This window comes from Etheostoma spectabile, chromosome 19 (genome assembly GCF_008692095.1).
Source record: "Etheostoma spectabile isolate EspeVRDwgs_2016 chromosome 19, UIUC_Espe_1.0, whole genome shotgun sequence".
Classification (NCBI taxonomy): domain Eukaryota; kingdom Metazoa; phylum Chordata; class Actinopteri; order Perciformes; family Percidae; genus Etheostoma; species Etheostoma spectabile.
The window spans coordinates 8,398,608-8,417,514 of NC_045751.1; the positions used below are offsets into that span (position 1 = coordinate 8,398,608).

The 18,907-nt window shown below is 36.8% G+C and overlaps 2 protein-coding genes and 1 long non-coding RNA gene across 5 annotated transcripts; 1 reads left to right on the forward strand and 2 right to left on the reverse strand.

Moving 5' to 3' along the window:
* Window positions 1-450: 450 nt before the first annotated feature.
* Window positions 451-5,736, reverse strand: LOC116706925 (sterile alpha motif domain-containing protein 9). 2 transcript variants are annotated; one of them, XM_032543985.1, is made up of 3 exons: window positions 5,712-5,736; window positions 5,252-5,312; window positions 451-3,734 (listed from the first exon to the last, which is right to left on the reverse strand). In XM_032543985.1, the coding sequence occupies exon 3, from the start codon at window positions 3,659-3,661 to the stop codon at window positions 1,565-1,567; it is 2,097 nt and encodes a 698-aa protein (XP_032399876.1). In that variant the 5' UTR covers window positions 3,662-3,734; window positions 5,252-5,312; window positions 5,712-5,736; the 3' UTR covers window positions 451-1,564. The 2 variants fall into 2 exon arrangements, with proteins under 2 accessions (XP_032399876.1, XP_032399878.1); XM_032543987.1 differs by lacking the exon at window positions 5,712-5,736 and having other exon boundaries at window positions 451-3,652; window positions 5,252-5,315.
* On the forward strand, window positions 2,136-8,226 carry LOC116706949 (uncharacterized). The gene is made up of 2 exons (XR_004336375.1): window positions 2,136-2,236; window positions 6,206-8,226. It is a non-coding gene; the product is annotated as an uncharacterized LOC116706949 (long non-coding RNA).
* Window positions 7,824-17,885, reverse strand: LOC116706924 (uncharacterized). Of its 2 annotated transcripts, XM_032543983.1 has the most exons (15): window positions 17,787-17,885; window positions 17,407-17,445; window positions 16,419-16,701; window positions 16,143-16,288; window positions 15,274-15,556; window positions 14,951-15,099; window positions 13,991-14,261; window positions 13,753-13,898; window positions 13,225-13,453; window positions 12,531-12,712; window positions 11,762-12,145; window positions 11,255-11,590; window positions 10,034-10,116; window positions 9,777-9,874; window positions 7,824-8,614 (listed from the first exon to the last, which is right to left on the reverse strand). In XM_032543983.1, exons 1-15 carry the CDS (start codon window positions 17,818-17,820, stop codon window positions 8,584-8,586), a joined length of 2,694 nt encoding a protein of 897 aa, XP_032399874.1. In that variant the 5' UTR covers window positions 17,821-17,885; the 3' UTR covers window positions 7,824-8,583. The 2 variants fall into 2 exon arrangements, with proteins under 2 accessions (XP_032399874.1, XP_032399875.1); XM_032543984.1 differs by lacking the exon at window positions 9,777-9,874.
* Between the last annotated feature and the right edge of the window lie 1,022 nt (window positions 17,886-18,907).

Genomic DNA, 18,907 nt, shown 5'->3' on the forward strand with positions numbered 1-18,907 from the left:
CGCTGAGGGCGCTGTTACATTTTCTAGCATAGACAGTAAGCTTTCTAGTTGTCATTCACATTATTCTTTGGTGGAAGAAGTATCCATTATTTACGGGGGCACTGAGGTGTAAAGCACAAACATATTGGATGAAACACATTAGTTTTCTATTTTGTTAATGTGCTATTAAAATGTTGTGTATTTTGTTCTGTTTGGTTTTCTAATATGTGAATGTGTTGTGATAAATGTTCTGTTTTACAATATTACTTGAAGGGGAACGCCACCTAAATTAAGAATTCCAAAATGTTATTTGATGGCCTAGGAAAGTTTGTTCAAAAGCCAGAAACCAGATAAGTAGCCTAACTCAAAAATTGTTTACGTAATCTGGCAAAAAATCTGGAGTTGCCCCATCAACAATGAATGGGAAAATGATTTTGTGGACCCATAGAACTGTTTGTTTTGTTTTTTTTTACACCCAAATGACCTTTTATTTTAAAAGTGTCCTCACAAATTTCAGTGAACGTCTGTGGTTCAAAAACTCCCATTGCAAGTTTAATTTTATTCCCAAAACAAATGCATACATTATTTCAAATTACCTTTTTTTACAACATGTTCCTTTTTGTCAAAACATTGATTCAAGTTTGTATACACATGCATACTAAAAGAAAAGGAATACAAGCAACAACTGATAACATAAAACTGTCAAAGTCTAATGCAAACCAATACAATGCATTTCAAGTTTGTATTGAAAAAGTATATTTAAAAAAGAACAAAAATTATGCTTTTCACTTTGTTTTTTCTTCATTAGAGTGAATGTTAAACATGTTAATACGTTATATAAATATGTCAAATGTGTATTTTATACATTTTCTTTTATACACCTGTTACGCCCCCGTCTAGGGGTGCCTAGGACGCAACATGAACAAAAAAGGCTCCATCTTCCCCATCTCCCAAGTAGCCACAAAACTAGTTGTTATAAAGGCACACACATATTTTTTGACAATAAGTAGAACTAATGATTAAACAGATATATGTAACTTAAATAAGGCTTCAGGGTGGCCTACCACTAAAATAACAATCAAAACAATCCTGTCTAGAAAATAAGATACTAACCTAAAGAACCAAAATATGGCCTAAAGACTGACAATGATTACCTCCCTAACTAATTAAACAGGAGAAAAACTAAAGTAACACACCTAGCGGTCCACCATTACTATTTTTTGCATTTAAAAAGATAAATACAGGACATATGCACACACACAATAAAACACAGTATGATGAACAAGTATGACAGTAGCCGTAACAACACCCATAAACTAAACCTTACATTTTTAATGATTCAATGTGTCTTTCTGTCCCAAAGGCAATTATTTTTAGCTGGCAGGGTGTCTCCATGATAATGATGATCTGTCGGTCAGCCTACCGCTTTAAGTAACTATGGAATGGGTTGCCATAACATTTTGTACAGACATTGCTTTTGTAATAATAGGAATAATATTTTTTTTTTTGCTAAGTTTATTTACACATACAAGGCTTGTATTCTCTGCATTTAAGCCATCCTAACCCATTAGGAGCAGTTAGTAAGTTAAGGATGTCCCACTTTGAAGACAACGGGACCCCGAATTGTGAAGCCAAGATAGTAAGGCATTGGGCTCAACAATGGAACTTTAGGTTGTTTAAAGTCCATTATTTTCTGCCCTCCAACACAAATAAACACTTGCTCTTTTTCATGCACATGTGGCATGGTGGAAGAGTGGCATGGCTCTACTCGGATTGGGAGAAGCATGTCTTGGATTTCTGGGACTCGCCACACTTCCCCATTGTTCCACATTTCATTGATGCGCCTCAATTTATTCTTATTTGTTTTGTCATAATCATCAGCTAGTTTGGCATCCACCCTTTTTTCCACGATTGCATCCAACCTTGATCTGTGAATCCATTTACTCAGTCCAGAGCCTGTCCCCAGAAAAAACAGAGGCAAAAGGTACCGGCCTCGAAGGTACTTGGCATACTTAGCTCTCTCAAACGCTTTCTCCATGAATGTGACACTCTGTTGCAGGTCAGGACCAAACATGAGGTCAAGGGATAGTTGTGCAGGCTCTGTTCTTGTTTCTTGATCCCCATTGCTGTCCTCATCCTCCCAGGTTTTGTCTTCTGACTCGTCGTCCTCTGTGGCCTTCTGTTCCACTTCTTCATCATCCTCTTCTTGCACCACCCAAGGCTCTTCCTCAGGCCAAAACAACAGCAGAACCAAAAGGTAAAACTGAGGGCTTCTATGCCCAACTTCTGTGCCCAGGAATCTGTGAATTATTGCTTGGAGTTCTGTCACTGGAGTGTGCTGCAAAGAGTTTTGCATCTTGTTGCTCAAGATGATGTTGGAGAGGATGTACCTCTCAGCTTCTTTGACATCGTCAACATTTGCCTCGTATGTGGTTTTCAAATGATCTCGGATTGCCTCTAATTCAGACACTGTTTCCTCTGCCTCCTCAAACTTAACACATCGTCCTTTTGATGTGAAAAGGCCGTGATTCAGGAGATCTAGAAGACCTGGAAAGCTGGTGGATTCAGCTGCGTTTTTTGTTGTGTACAGTTTGTAACAAATTACAATGTCCTTCCAAAAGTAATACGGCTCTGAGGACGTCTTGTTAGGCTTGGAGTAGGCTAGGTACCATTCAAAAAAGTCAAACTTGATTTCCACTTCCGGTTTTAACTTTTCAATGAAACCGTGTTTCTTTAAATGATAAGATGGTCCTTTATTCAGTTTCTCAAAGGCTGTCTTTGCCACTTGAATAAAGCCAAAGAGGCCTCTGTTGTTGAAAGAATTTGAAATGCTTACAGTACCAGCTGTGTCCTTCATTTCTGGGCCCTCTTCATTCTCAGCTTTGCTCTCCACATCTTTAAAGGCTTCGAAAGCCTTTTCTGCCATGTGCAAGATGTCCTCCAGTCCGTTGGCATTCCTTATCAAACAGTTTTTGTATATCTGCCCGAGAGTGTCAGCCACATAAGAGTTCTTTGGAGCTCTTTTAATGGCTTCCTTTGCCCATTTTTCAGCTTTTTTATAGTTAATGATGCCTCCTTTCATATAATAAAGACGGGAAATAGTTTGGGGAAAAATGGAGTTCTGTCTTAATTTATTTGATGCCTTGTTCAAGACATGCACTGTTTTTTTAAAATTCTCTTTGTCTAGCATATCTATAATTAATCTGGAAAATTTTCCTTTACCATTTTTTCCCATTTCTCTCTTTGTCAACAAATCTTTGATGAACGGGAGTATATATGGTTGGGTCTGATCTCCACAAAGTGAAGACATAAACTTCTTCATTATATCACTCCTGAAATTCCCTTCCCGAGCTAGTAATTCAACAGCACGCTGTGCAATCACTGTGTGCATAGATATTTGTTCAGGGTTTGGACTGGATGTGTTGATAAAATACGTAAAAGGCTTCATTCTTTCTTCAAAGGGGGGGCCTCCATGGATGGGCTCAGGTGGTCCAAGGATCTTCTGATACTCAGTTTTGAGAAGATAGGCCTCAGGAATGTATGCATTTAGCAGTGCCAAATAAGAGAATAGTTTTGTGCTGGTGGACATTGGGTTTTGTTGCACATGCTCGGAGAGAAAAACGTGCAGGATCTCGTCAATCTCTTCCTCCGACATCAACTCCATGACGTTACCCTTAGACATCAAGATGAGGATGAAAGTTTTTTTTTTTTTTCAGTTAAGCTTCAAAAATTGTAGTCCAGCAGTATTGGAATACCTGAAGAAGTGACAACAACAGAACCCATGTTAATAATTTAGTTTTACCACTTTCTAATACTTTTTAAGACACTTGAACCATCTCACTGGAGGCGTGGCTCCGTGGATGGCAATGGCGGTCAATCAGGTGGTCCACCACTTTGGTCCAGACTGAAATGAGTCAACAACTATTGAATGGATTGCCACAACATTTGGTATAGATATCCAATGTGCCCGTAGGATGAATCTTAATGACCTTTGCGATTCCTCTGCTTTTTTCTAGCCCCCTCATCAGGTAAACATCAGTTAATTTGCTCAAGTCTAGCATTGCCAAACCTTCCTCCACAGAGGAAAATAGCCTCGGGAAGGAACTTGTTTTGGTGGAACGTTCAAAAATAGTTTTAGTCAGGCAACAGAAAACTCAGACTGGACAGATAGTCAAACTGTCTGGATTTACCCTGCAAAGACCTGATTAAACGATTGTTCTAATTAATCGACCAGAGTTTAAAATGGCATTACAAAGAAAGTCCAAGCCAATAGACATCTGGTCTAAATTAATACAATCTGGCGAAAGTTATCGCAGAAGTGGAACATCGTGGATATAGACCAATTTGCGCAATATATATTTAGATTTATGGTTTAATATCTGTACTTTGTGTGTAGTGCTAAGTGTTAAATGTTACCATGCTAACACAATAAACGTAAGATGATCAGGTTGAGACTGTGTGTGTGCGTCCTCGAGATCTGTGAGTCATGTAACTTGTGTTGTCAGTTCTTTAGGCTCGTTGTAGGCTAATGGTTTATAGTTGTATATAGTATAGTAATGACACAGCAAAATTATAATGTGGTTATTGGTGAGTTTGTTATTTTCAGCTAACCTATATGTATATTATGTACTAAATGACGGGTTGTTATTGTTTGCTAGACTGCATGTGGTTCTTATGCATTGTGTATTATGTTGTTTTTCCTTGCAGAACCACACACACACACACACCTACTCAGCTAAACAGAGTAATAGCAGACGCCCATGTTTGTACTGTTGCTTTTGAATAAAATATCAAAGGAGAGTAGTGGTTTCCCTCTGTCTTTTGGCAGACACACCTGGGCGAAGTTGGAAACTGGGATCAGCTTAATAAACAGTCCTAATTTAGTCCTCCACAACATACACAGTATATATATTATATTATACAGTATATGCAGGCTTGAAGAACCCGTTATAAATAATTTATTAACAGTTTGCTGTCCACTTCTGGGACCTGTAATTACATCATAAACATTTATGAGTGCACAATATATGGTTAATTCACCTTTTTTAATGACTTAACATTTGTTGCAGATTTGCTGACTTATTAGAAAGGTAGCATGAGCATGTAATTATGTACTGTATGTATTTGCCTTTTTGTATTTAATAAACGTTAGAAAAATAGTAAGAACTTATAAACCCTATAGCTGCTGACATATAAGAATGTAGCACCGTTTGAAGTATCTCATATTTGCTCAAATCTAATGAATAAAACAAAAATAATTAAATTCACTGACCTGCAACAGCTCTTATGATGTAGCCTAATGTCTGGCAAGATGTTTGGCTTTTTGCAGATCCCTGATAATGCAAAACACATAACATGAAGGTTATTCATAACATAAGGTTTATAAAAATAAGACTACTTTTCAAAACTAATCATAAACCGTTCCAAGAATAAGGATAAAACGTCAAAATAAAATTAAAAACACTATTTCAAAAAGTAACTTTAAAACGTTTCACTTTGAAAATGGTTGTAAAATCATTACAGAAAACTATTTACATCATAATGAAGTTAAGCAGTAGCATGATTGATGATAAGGAAGGTGACGAAAGATTAATAATAGTAAGCAGTAAGCTCCAGTAAGCTAACAGTGCACATCTTCACAAATATAGTTTGTACTGATTATTATTTGAAATGTAATAAAAGAAACAAAGAATGGAAATTTCAAAAACAAATGTTTACACAAATCCACTTACGTGTTCCAGCAGCGGTGAGGTGGACTAGAGAGCCTGAGGATGTTATTTATGAACACCTTTAAGCCACGCCTTATGCATTTTTTTCATTCTTGGATCTTGGTAACGGCGTACTTCATTGTGTTGAATTTCGTTTCTCCTTGGTGATGAGTAATGATACCTTCAATAGCTTTCGCTTTGGACAAGACTTGTGGATGCCTATTGGATGATCATTACTTTTAAGTTCTGTTTTCCCAGAAATGAAAATGAAGTAATTTAGTTCAGTAATTGCACTGGTGATAAGAAATGTTCTGATTTCCTGTAAACGTCTTTAAGCCTACTGTTCATTACTTTCTACGGTTAACCTCTCTATGAAAAATATAACAGCTTCATTATTAAAGCTTTAGTGTATAACATTTTGTGAATAATGACCTGTTACAGTCAAGCAATTGGCAAATGAGTTGCTACAAAGCTAATTGACACTATCAGCTCCACACAACGCTCTCTGTTTTTTTCAGTAGGGCCATGTTCAGAAACTGGTGTCATCTGGTGACTTTTGTGAGCAGAAACTCAAGTGGAGATAATTATCTCTTCTGAAGAGTCCATCCTGTTGTCCTCCTCGGTCCTCCTTGGCTACTAGCAACTGTGTGGAGGAAGGGTGGGGGCTGTGCTCGATCTCGGAAGGCTTGTATCATGTGGACACGACAAATGTTTTGTTGTCATTACTTACAATTCCTCATGAGGACAACAGAAACTGTGCACTATAGATTTAAGATGTTGCGTTTACAATTAAAATTATTCATATTCAAAACACAGGATTTCTTAAAAAAATATTTGGCATAAATCAAATAGCGTATTGCCAGCAATGATGACAATCATGTTTAGGGGGCTTGTTAATACAGCCTATAAGGTCATAATTCATACATCTACAGTGCATATTCCTTCTAAATCTCAAAAGGGTAACAGCCAGAAACATAATTTATTTTATTCACATAAGCAAAAAGCAAGAACATTAGACAGTTAAACATAATTAAAGCTGCTCTCATCAATATATCAATATTTGCATTTTAACAGTAGAATAAATCCCTATGTATAATGTGAAGCATATTAATGAAAAGCACACTGAGAATTACTGCAGTTCATCTCAGCTTTATGATGCGATTTGGTATCTTTCAGGTCATTGTTTTGTTTTTAGGACCAATAATTTTGTTTCGCTGTTTTTATCAATGTTCTTTCCAGTTGGTTTTAGTACAGCAAAGTACTCTACAGCCATTAGAGTAGACTTATGCATTTAATCATCAAATAAAGAATATGATTAACACAAATACAACAAAACACACATGCTTCAAAACATTTTATCACATAGTACACGTGACTTAATCTGCATTACAAATAAAAATAGAATGATTCTGAATAAGTGCAATGAAAGACATCTGGTTGCAATGTTTATTGTGTGAAAAAGAATTTTTCATGAACTATGACGTGTTTGCACATAATTACGGTTATTGAAGATTAACTTGTGGCTATGGTTTATTGTACCAGGTGAGCTTTCATGTCCGCACCCATGTTTAGTTTCATTGTCTTTTCTTGTCTGTGCTAAAAGATTTGTACATTTTTGTCAGCCCGCCAGCAGATTTTGACGTCAGACAAACCTCGTAATTCCTGCCATGCATGAAACTGAAATCAGATATGCAAACGTTTCTAAGAATAGACTGGTTGTGTCTCTGTCTCTCTAATCTGTTTCAGCAGTAAATCACTCTGTAGGAAGACTCAGATTGAAAGACAGAACTTATTTTCTATTTCACCACAGTGCCCTTGGTTTTAAATCTAAAATAGAAACCCAAATTTTCATTTTATGTATAAACTAAGAAGATTAATTAAGAAGCTTTAGAGGTGGTGGTACAATTTTTTTTTTTTTTTAATCCATTATACAAAGAACAGACCCTGTCAAAATCGCGCCTTCAGTCCTGATACAGCCATCAAAAGTAGGACAATACCTGCAGTTTACGTATTAATAAATCGGTCCAACACCAAGTCCAGGATTTCATGATCCGTTAGATGTTTTAATGCAGAATGTTCTCCACTTTTTCAGCTAATGACCACAAACAGACATACTTTAGATCCATGTATTAAAATATTTTCTCCTTCAGGTTAAACTCATATCAAACTGCTCTCCATCATGTATGGTCCTTAATACTGATTCAGAGCAAAATTTTAATTAAAGAGGAGAAAAATTAAAGAAAAAACAAAAATAATGTGCTTTTATTTTTATTTTTTGTTTCTAGTGTGTTTGTGTTGCTTATTTAGCTCATTTTTGTTTTGTGTGTTAGCTTTGGATTATTTAGACTATAGCATAATTACATAGGACGTGATGTGATCATTCTCAGTGTCCTTTTTAAAGTTAACTGGGCTGAGCCCTCTGTTATGATTACAAATTTTGCATAGAACGGAACTCATGCCTTTGAGAGGGAAATATGCTTCAGTAACTAATGATGAACTGTGCTGTATTTAATGTATTTAGTTTTTGGACTTTCTTTGCCTTTTTTGATGTTTTATTCAATAATTTGCAAATTATTCATTTTATATCCATGTAATGCTGCTTCTGTAATATCTGACAAGAGAGAGCAAGACACATTTAAACTCTTTAACATAACACACTATTTTCAGAAAGATTCATGGTTTCATACAAAACAATGTACATGAGTATTTTGAATTGGCTACAAAGTAAAATGCCATTGGCACATAGGTATGGCAACTTAAATACAATCTATGCATACTGTGTTTGCTCATTGTAGGCATGTTTTGTCATCTTATGCTTGTTCTTTCCCTGTTTATTCCCTCAAGTACACACATTAGTAGTTTTTCCAACTTCAGTCCGCAGCCAGAGAAGCAAGACTCATGTTCCAGCCCCTTCAGGCTGCACGCACCTGTTGAAGAAAAGAAAGCAGACGCACTTTGTATTCCAACTTTCTCCACAGGTCAACATGTAGAACAGCACAGAAAGGAATACACATTTTAGGCAAAAAACTCCCCATATTGTAGATGATATTGAGAATTTACAATGGTTGCATGTTTATTGGTCAATAGAAGTGTTGGCAAACAAGGCCAAACTCTTATTTGAGCCAAAAAGGTGAACTATCATGGTACACTGAAGATTCTAATCAATACATTGTATTTTTTATATAAATACATTTTTGTATTTTGTATTTTTGCTTACTTTATTTATTCATTTTATTTTATTATATACTATATATTATATTTTATTATATTATATTATATTATATTATACTTTATTAATCCTACAGGGGGAAACTACACTTTTCACTCTGTTGTTATTACACACATTACACACATGCCTGAATTACACACACATGCTCAGGACCTACACATGCACTAATGGAGAGATGTCAGGGTGAGGGCTGCCCATGGAAAGGCGCCCCGAGCGGTTGGGGGTTCGGTGCCTTGCTCAAGAGCACCTTGGCAGTGCCCAGGAGGTGAACTGGCACCTCTCCAGCTACCAGTCCACCATCATACTTTGGTCCGTACGGGGACTTGAACCAGTAACCCTCCGGTTCCCAACCCAACTCCCTATGGACTGAGCTACTACCACTTTACTTTACTATACTTTCTCCTAGAGTTTTTACAAGCCAGTAAACGGCCAAACTAATAATGCAGCACGTTTTAAACCAGTTCAAAAAGCAGTAGTTACAGAGCTCTTCACAGAAAGACGAGAAGAGATAAAAACTGAGAAAATATATATTTAAAAACAAGAACGCTGAGTGCCCAAACAAATTTTTAATGAAGAAAAAGCCACTAAAAAAAACAAAATTAGAATTGATTTTTTCAAAGAATACAATACAGTATGTCTCATTTGATTTGCTGTGTGTACTTTTTTGGTCTAAACTGTACTTGCCAAGAAGGTAAATTAGATTTTAAATGTTGTTAGCCTTTGCTTAGATATTGTCTCCACTTATATGTCTAAAAAACTTTATCATCTTTTAAAATGGAAAATAATGGAAGCATAAACTAGTATTGGGACAAAAACAACAATAAAAACAGTGAATTAAATGCAAAACTGGAAAATCTTACTTTAAATTTGTGCTGTCGTCCTTGCGTGAAACACATCCCGACATCCTCCAGCGGATCTTAAAATCACTGATGCCCTTTTTTTTCATCTGTTCCTCTAGCTATGAAGCATACACAAAAGTTAGTCTTTACATTTCTTATGAAGTTAACGATTAGCAACTTGGATCTCATTAGCTATAGCTCCTATGAACTATAAATCACACAGGGAGTAGACTTTTATGTTTGCACACATAAATCTTAGTAAAATGGATCTCTCTCACCTGGCTTAGGATTTGTTGTTGGATGACTGGGTCACTCATGTCAAAGTCAGTACTGATCCTCATGACAGACCTTTTCTTGAAGTCTGAAAAACAGTTGCTGGTGTGATTGTTTAGCTGACATTTTTCGGCGGTACTATGAAATGATGATTTAAAGAGCTGTGCCATTTGTTTTGCACATTTTTAGTCCATGGACCCCAGTAGCAGTAGCATCACTAGTGAACGTTATTATTAAGCATAGAGTTACTTTTAAGATGAATTACCTATATTCCAGGCAGCCAGTAGTTCAGGTTGATTTCAATGCGCCACAAAAATGACTTAAGTTGAAGAGACTTAGTAGCTGCTTGAGATAAGTAATTGATTACATTTTTTCATTTTTTGAGTCAAAATGATGTCAAGGATCTGAGTGCTTGATAATGTTTTGGTCATTTCAATTAATTTAACTACAAAATTTCAATTAATTTAACTTTCTATAGAAAATCTTAATTTTACATTTAGCCTTAATGCTAGGTAGGTAGGTAGGTAGGTGGCAGCAATGAATGACAGACTGACAGTAAGATTCATGTTTGTCAATAAACTGTAAGTAGAGTAGGTCTGCAACTAATTTCTGACAAATAGATTTTTGAACAATGTCAATTACTTTTTCCCGGGCAATTGGCGTAAATTACAATCAGCGGTGTCTAAATTTATCTGAAAAGGCAAACGACCGTGACTTAAGATGTCTACTCTACAGAGAAGGAAAGAGAATGGTGGTCCATTGTGTTAAGGCCCCTCCTCACTTGGTTTTGATGTGTCTTTTTGCTGGCGTACCCTGAAAAGTGCTATGACAGAGCCTTGGTCAATTCATGGCATTCTTTTTGCCAATGTTTTTAACAAACCGCTACGCTTTGGCCCCATTATCTCACATCTTATCAAGACTTGGAGATTAGCTGAAACATACTGCCATAGAGCTTGTAACTGGCACGCTTGTTCCCCTTCATTCAATAATACAGCACTCCTGATTGGTGGGAGCCCGATAACAGCCCCACAATGGGAACAAAGGGGGCTTCTTTGTCTAAAAGACATTTTAGGGAATTTTTTTTTCTTTTTTTTCTGACTTGCAGAACACATTCAATCAAAAACATGCTGTATTTGCTGGATTTACAGCTGCAAAGAAAATGATTGTGACTCAATCAATGGCTCAAGTAATAATGTAAAACTGAAATAAACTTGCATACCACTTACAGTAACAGAGAAACATGGATTTGGTGTCGCAGGACCTTATGCTCCATTTCTTGTCATAGACATAAGCACATTTTGGACTCTCTCCTAAGTTGTTGACTAGTCCCTGAGACCAGTATCTGAATGAGGAGTAACTCCCATCTGACCACTTCCAGGAGTCTTCAAAAAGGCCAATCCAGGCCAGCTTTTCTGCCGGCACCATGCTCTGGATTTCATTGTTCTCAGCCTGGTTCCTCACACTGAGCAGGTCTGTGTGGTGCACCATGCAGTAGCGTCGAGCATCTGTCCAATTCATTGCTGTTTCCACAAAAATCTTGGTTTCTGGTGTGCTGTTTCTGCCTGTGAACACAGAAAAATACAAGATGCATCAACACACTAAGAACACCGCTTTTTTGGAGCCTTTGAAATTGGTTGATATTTAAGCCATCCATAGTTTGTGCTAAATAGTGTAAACACAAAACAAAAGGTTTTACTTTGTCAACATGTGAATGATACTTTCCATAATATTACCATCAAAGCACAAGAAGTAGTTAGGTAAGTCACAGTCCATGTCTCTCCATTCACCCGTGTGTTGCATGGCAGCACAGTGCTGAATGCCCCTCTGGGCGTTGGGTTCACCAACACCCCAGTTCCTGAACTCAGCTTCACCATCTCCATAGTAACCCTTATCTGACAAAGACCACCTCCAGGTTAAGTCAACACCATATAGCCCAATCCAAAAATCGTTGAAGTCATTGTTCATTTTGTCAACAACCCTGTTCATGTCGTTAGGATTGCTGATGGTGGCCAGGTCAGTGAACCTCTCTCTGCAGTAGGTCTGCGCTTCAAACCATGATTTAGGTTCATCGCGAATGAGAATGTAGTCACGGCTGCAGGAATCAAATAAGCAGTAATCTGTTGGTGTAAAAAGGAAAATTCAATAATTTGTTTGCATGCATGATGTAGGACTAGCATGAATGCCCGCACGGCAATCAGACTTTAAATCACTAAAAGGACATAGAGAAAAAAAATCAATTTGGAAAATCTTTCTGCTTAAAAAACAACCATGGCATTGAGAGCAATTATTTAGCATTACTATGGTATTTATAGAGGTGATTCAAGTTAAATCTTTAATTGGAGCAAGAAATTAACCACTCCCACCACATTAGCCTAAAGTCCTAATAATAATGTAAATGTCAGCATCATCTGCAAATGTGATGACCTTTCAATTTCCAGTTTTGCAGAGATAGGTTTTGATTTTTCATAGTCAGGATATCATAAAACGGTAGAATTTATTTACCACAGTGCGGGGGCTTCCGTAGCTGAAGATGTCTATTCTGAGGATTTTTCCAAGTGCTGTAGACCTCAACCTCACACAGAGGTGGTGGTATGATTGGATGCATTACAGTCACATAGCGACCTACAATCCCTCCACAATCCAGGGTCACAAGTGATTGTGAACTACTTGGGATGACCATGCAGCTGAAATAGATAAAAGAGACAAAGAAAAGGTGCACATGACACTGCTTGATTTACCTTCAAACTTGATTATTTTTTTGTTATCCAGATTTACCTGTAAAAGATATTTACAGTATTACTTACGCTAGTTTAACTACCAGAGATGACTTTAGTAAAATTCTCAAAAGTCTGAGATAATATGACCAATGGGCAAAAAGTCCCAAAGTATTTCCTATAGTCTTTACATTCCCCAATGCAAACTCATGTTTTGTTGAGCCATCCATCCACCCCAACCTCCTCCACCTGCAGACTTTGCTGCTCCATAACAACATATCCATATCTCCATATCACACAATTTCTCAGGCAAGTGTTGTGAATCCCACAACAACTAGAGGGCTTTGTCAGTTGAAGGTAAATATTATTTTTGTTGGGCATCTTCTGCAACGACTGATGCTGTAGTTTTTTTTGCTGAAGTCTCCACTTACAAACATAGTTGGGCGATGCATTCGTCCATCCTTCTTTGACGATATATTTACCTTGTGTTATCCACTTGAACATCACTACTAAAGCAACAGTCCTGACTGTAGGCAAGTTGGACCACGGTCACACTACAGGGAACCAGTAGATCCACCATCACCCACTGACTGGGTTTGTCTTCAGTTATGCTGCAGGTGGAAAACATATCGCCATCAATAACTTTGCTGGCTTCATGTCCGGTTAATTTTGTGGAAGATTGAAAAGCCACTCCTCTCAAAGCCACATTTTCTAGGTAGAAGAAAGGTGTGAAAAAAAAATTAGAATACTGTTTATTCACTATTTTAGGTTGGCACTTTAAATTTAACAAGGGTGTTCAAAGTTTAACTCAATTAACGTATATTCTTTTAATGTTACCATGTACATAAAACTATCAGAGAGGAAACAATGAAAATGTTTGACCTTTTTGTTGTGATTTTTGTACTTTTGTTCTTCCAATTATGGCATACTGAATACATAGATGAAAGGTTCTGCTCTGAAAGGCATCAGCAATCTGATTTCAGGGAGAAATTTTATGCTGTGGAGCTTACCTAGCACAGTACCATACACCTTTAATTCACAAATTGTCAAAGTCTTCTTTAGTCCAGGAAGAACAACATGGATGAAGCGACCTTCCATTATCCCACAATTGTAGTTGTATTTTTGATTTCCGTCTCCAATGTAGATGATGGCACACCTGAAAGAAGGAGGAAGTATATGTAAAAAGAAACAAATGACTATTAGTGCTGCTAAAGCAACTAAGTACTCTTTTGTTCCTGCTAATATCACCTCTTGTTCTTGGTGTCATTCCTGAGGCCAATGCGGATCTCAGCTCCTGTCAAGTTTTGTGAACAGCAGATGCTAGTGATAGAAACATTACTAATGCGGTAGATACTCCGAAGGTCCAGTTGCCACCAGGGGTTGTCTTGTGGTGGGACTGAGGCACAGTTTTCTTGCGGAGCCTCCTGCCCAGTGTTTTCCTCAATGGCCTTAGATGGAGCAGTTTCTGCAGAAGCTGGATTTGCAGACTGCGTAGCTACTCCTCTCGGTGCAACGTTTACTGGTGAGAGTGTCATTAAGAAATTTATGAATACATTTATTAAAAAAGAACCTGTTACAGATTCATTTTGGAATCCACAGCATTGGTTTTCCTGCTAAAGTACAGTTCAACAAAACAAAGCGTATACAGCCCCAATATAGCTGCTCTTTGAGGCTATAATGCTAATTGTAAAGCAAAATATTAGACAAATAGAATATTTAAGCTGATAATGGTGAATAATATAAGTCAATCCAAAAAGCATTTCTATCCCCAAATCAAGTCACCAGCATGGCTAAAATTCCCCAAAACATTTAAAGTTTCTTGCCATTGCAATTTTGAAGAAATGATACATACACTGTGTGCTCCGTTTAAAATTGTTAAAACGTTTTTTTTGTTATGTGTCTTGTGGTTTGTTATCTTGTGGTTATTGTTTCACATACAATGTTACTTTGATTGTTGATTAGTTAGATGTGATTAATGTGGGCTATAAGTTTATGATGAATGTTTCTAAAAACGATTAAACATCAATTTAAATGTTTTTTTAAAGGAATGCTTACCTCTCACAACCTGGACACTAGTTGTGACAGTAGACCAACCTCATTCTTCACTGAAGATATTTTAGTATTTAAGTATACAATAATAAACAATATTGTATTGGGAACACCACATAATTTAATCAATTTTAGATGCCAATTCTTAGCATTGCATACCTCCTGTAACGCTGGTAGTGGCGTACACTTTGACCTCACAAAGCTGAACATATCCTCCTTGAGGAATAAAAATATTGACGTAGCGTCCTGTCATCTGACTACAGTTGAAGTTCATGGTAACGGCACTGGTCACAGAGAAAACTCCACATCTGAGGGAGTAAAACGGGAAGAGGGACAGATAGTAAAGAAAGATTTGTTAATCCTGAAAAAAAAAAAACAGCTCATTCCAAAAGACATTGGAGACAATGTCAGTGTGAACACTTAGGTGAAAACAAAATGCCATTCCAGTCTGAGTGTCAGGCTAGTTTAACCCATAACATCACCTGGGATTGTTGTTGCCATTGTTCTCCAGTGAGTTTCCAATGCGTATTTCTGCCCCGTTTAGTTCATAAATGCAGCAATCTGAACGTCGAGTGACTTCAACTGATAAGATGTCATACGGAGCCAATAAGTCCACTCTCCACCACGGGTTATTCTCCAACTTAGTTGAAGAACAGCTCCCATCATAATAGATTGGATGAGTATTGCCATCAATCACCGTGCTTGCTAGAGTCCATGCGTAAAAAAGTGAAGACTGTGCAGCCACTCCCCCCCGAGCCATGTTAACTGGAGAGTTAGAAAAGTGACAAAGATAAATTTGTAAAACACCTACACAGGTAGGCAAGTGATAAGGAGCTTAAAAACACTGTAAAATTAAACAACAACAAGACTGCAAACACACTACACTACAAGTATGTTGTTGATGATTAAGTGTTGTTTTTATCATATTTCATGAAAAACATATAATACAAACAAAACAAATGATCAACATGCAGTTTAGCCAACAGTATAGTGTTTAATCTCACCTGCAGATATGTTTACTCATCAGTGGTGGGAAGTTACCAAGTAGATTAATTTGGAGGTACTGAGTATTTCCTTTTTTTTTTGCTTTATACTACACGTTTTACTCCACCACATCTATTCAACAGCTGCAGTTGTTTTTCAAATTAAAGGTGCAATATGAGTTCCTGCATGGTTTCAGCACAATTTCATTTTTGTCCATATCGTAGGCATTTCTCCTTGATCCGCTAGCTGCCTGACCTTTTAATTTGTAACTAAGTATCAACAACACAAAATAAAATGATATTCACACAGGAACCAACCGGATAATTAAATATGCGTTGGATGCCATTCGTCAATGATGATGCATTACCTCCTGCAAAGTGGTCGTACACTTTGACTTCACAAAGCACAAGTCTCTTATTTACTCCAGGGAGGAAAAAGTTGACGTAGCGTCCTCTAATTTGGTTGCAGTCGAAGGTCATGGTAACATCACTGGTCACGGTGATAACTCCACACCTGAGGGAGGAGGAGGCGAAAAGAGTAGAAATGCAAAACTGAAACAAATAGCAATAACAACACTGTGAATAATGGGGTTAAAACAAAATGACTATCCAGTCTGAGTATCATGGTAAACCCATCGTATCACCTGGAATTGTTGTTGCCATTATTCTCCAATGAGTCACCAATCCGGATTTCTGTCCCATCTAGCTCAGTGGGGCAGCAATCGGTTCTCCGGACGATTACAACTGTTGAGATGTCATACAGACCCCCCAAGTCCACTCTAAACCAGGGGTCGTTCTGGTACTGAGTAGAAACACAGCTCCGATGACCATAGGTTGAATCAGTGTTGCCATCAGTTAACAAGCTTGGTACAATCCAGGAGTCCCACAATGAAGACACAACAACCACTCCACCCAGAGCCAAGTTAGCTGGAGAGTTGGCACAGTGACAAAGATCATAGAATTGATAAGCAAGTACACGTTTGCAGAGCAAAATATGTAAAACATTTTCCCAATGCGTTTTTTTTTTTAAACAAAAATATGTCATGTTTTAAGACTTTTCAAGATCTTCAGATATCCTGAATAAATGTTAAAGGCCCAGAGACGTCAAAGAATTCAGGCTGTTCTCATGAACCATTCTTAGGTAGGGAAAGTACTACAGTGTAATTGCTCTGTATTCCACGTATTTTATAAACGTATGAACCACAATGATTAGTGCAGTCAAAAACACAGAGGAGCAAAGTAGTGATAGGCTACATAAGGGGACTTTTGTTTTAACCCACGGAATTTTCTTACTAGTCGTTTTGGTGCAACGGTCACCTTTTGTTGGCTGAACTTGACAGCAACGCCAGCTTAAAAGACCAGGGACCTCACGGTGCTCAGCACATGGCTCACAGTAATATTTTCTCTTTAGAGTCCACCAAACTTACTGTAACCGTGATGTCTGGTGATTACACGACTAGCTGTTTATATCTCAGGATATCACACAATTTGTCGAGCAAAACACGTTCATGAGAATGAGTTGAAGAGTGAACACTGAAGAAAAGTCCAAAAAATAAGTATAAATTTGGTACTTACTTAAGTTAAACATTTTTAATACTTCTTCTACCATTGCTTTTATACATATTTCCTTACCTGCCTGGAGAGTAAGACTGAAACTGAGAAGGATGAATCCTGCAAATAAAGTTGAACACCAACATTAATCTCATTCACAAAATACAAAATAAACATCTTTCAGTTTTATAGTAGACTTCGTTGTAGATTAAAAATCCCTTTTGGTTGCCTACTACATGACAAAATTGTGTATTTTAATGTAGAAAAAAAAATTAAAACGTAATTCAAGGTCAACATCTAGGATTTAATTTGTTTATTTATAAGGAATTCCATTGCATACTTGCTTTCAAAAAATAGATGAAACCATACATAGGGTGCTCTCAGTTACTTTGTAAGAGTGAGTATTACCACTTTTCAAAGAAATTCACTTGAAAAATATAGTACAATATTATATGACTTACCCCAAATAAAGATGAGTTTCCAAGTCCACTCCATGATTTATAGATTTATTTTAGTTTAATGTATAGTGTAACATAGATCATTTATAGACTTGGATTCACAGAACTGCTTAAGCTGCTGTCGTACTGTGATGTGTATTCCAATGGACCCGCATTCAAATAAATGCAAACCACATTCACATTATGACACGCATGAGTGTGACTCTGGTCAATCAGAAATTTTGGCAACTTCTGACTGCTAACTGGTGCCCAGATCAAGTGTGTGTTTCAATACAGATGGGCACTGATGATACACAATGAGCCCCTTCAAAATAAAATAGTAGTGTTGTTTGTAGGGGGCTTCAGCTTGTCTCGCAGTGTCAAATCTGTTCAAATTGATGGAATTAGGCTGAGAAATTCATCCCCACTTCTATACTGAGAGTTAAAAAAAGAGTTAAACACAGATTTATAGGGTCTTACATCAATTCCAAGCTAAAAGCTAACAGGAGATTTGAGAATTTGTCTAGGGCTAAGTTTCCAACCAAGCAGCAACTGTAAACACTTTTTTTTTTAACGTTAAAAATGATTCCCAGAGACTTGCAATACATCGGTTAATAAGGAAACACAAAAAGTCATGTGTTTATTTGATGCAGAATCTATATATTCTTTTAATCATATTACAAATTATCATAAAATGTCTCCAATAAAAAATAAAAAATATTGTATAATTTAAAGAAGTATCCTTTATCTCCTGTCTTAAGTGATAAACATTTCAAATAAACTGTTTTAATTAAAAGCATTATACAGAAACAACTTATTTCATGTGGTTATTGTGTCTAACTGTGTGCACGTTTGATCTGTCCTAAAATTGATTGATGCACATATATGTTGAAATGATAATAAGCTAAATTATTAAAACGTAAACTAGAAAAGAACACTGAATATTGACACGTTTGCTTTCAAAGCTGTGTCTTTTAAATCTCACAATGTGTAATTGTTTTGAAATATGTCATACTTTTTTATTTACAAAAATGTAACTGATGAGAGCTGATTTCACCATTTAAATATTACAGTATATTTTTCAATCAATCTCTTAAATTGTTTTATAACAATCCGTTAAGTTTTAGTTTGTAGACATGGGTGTC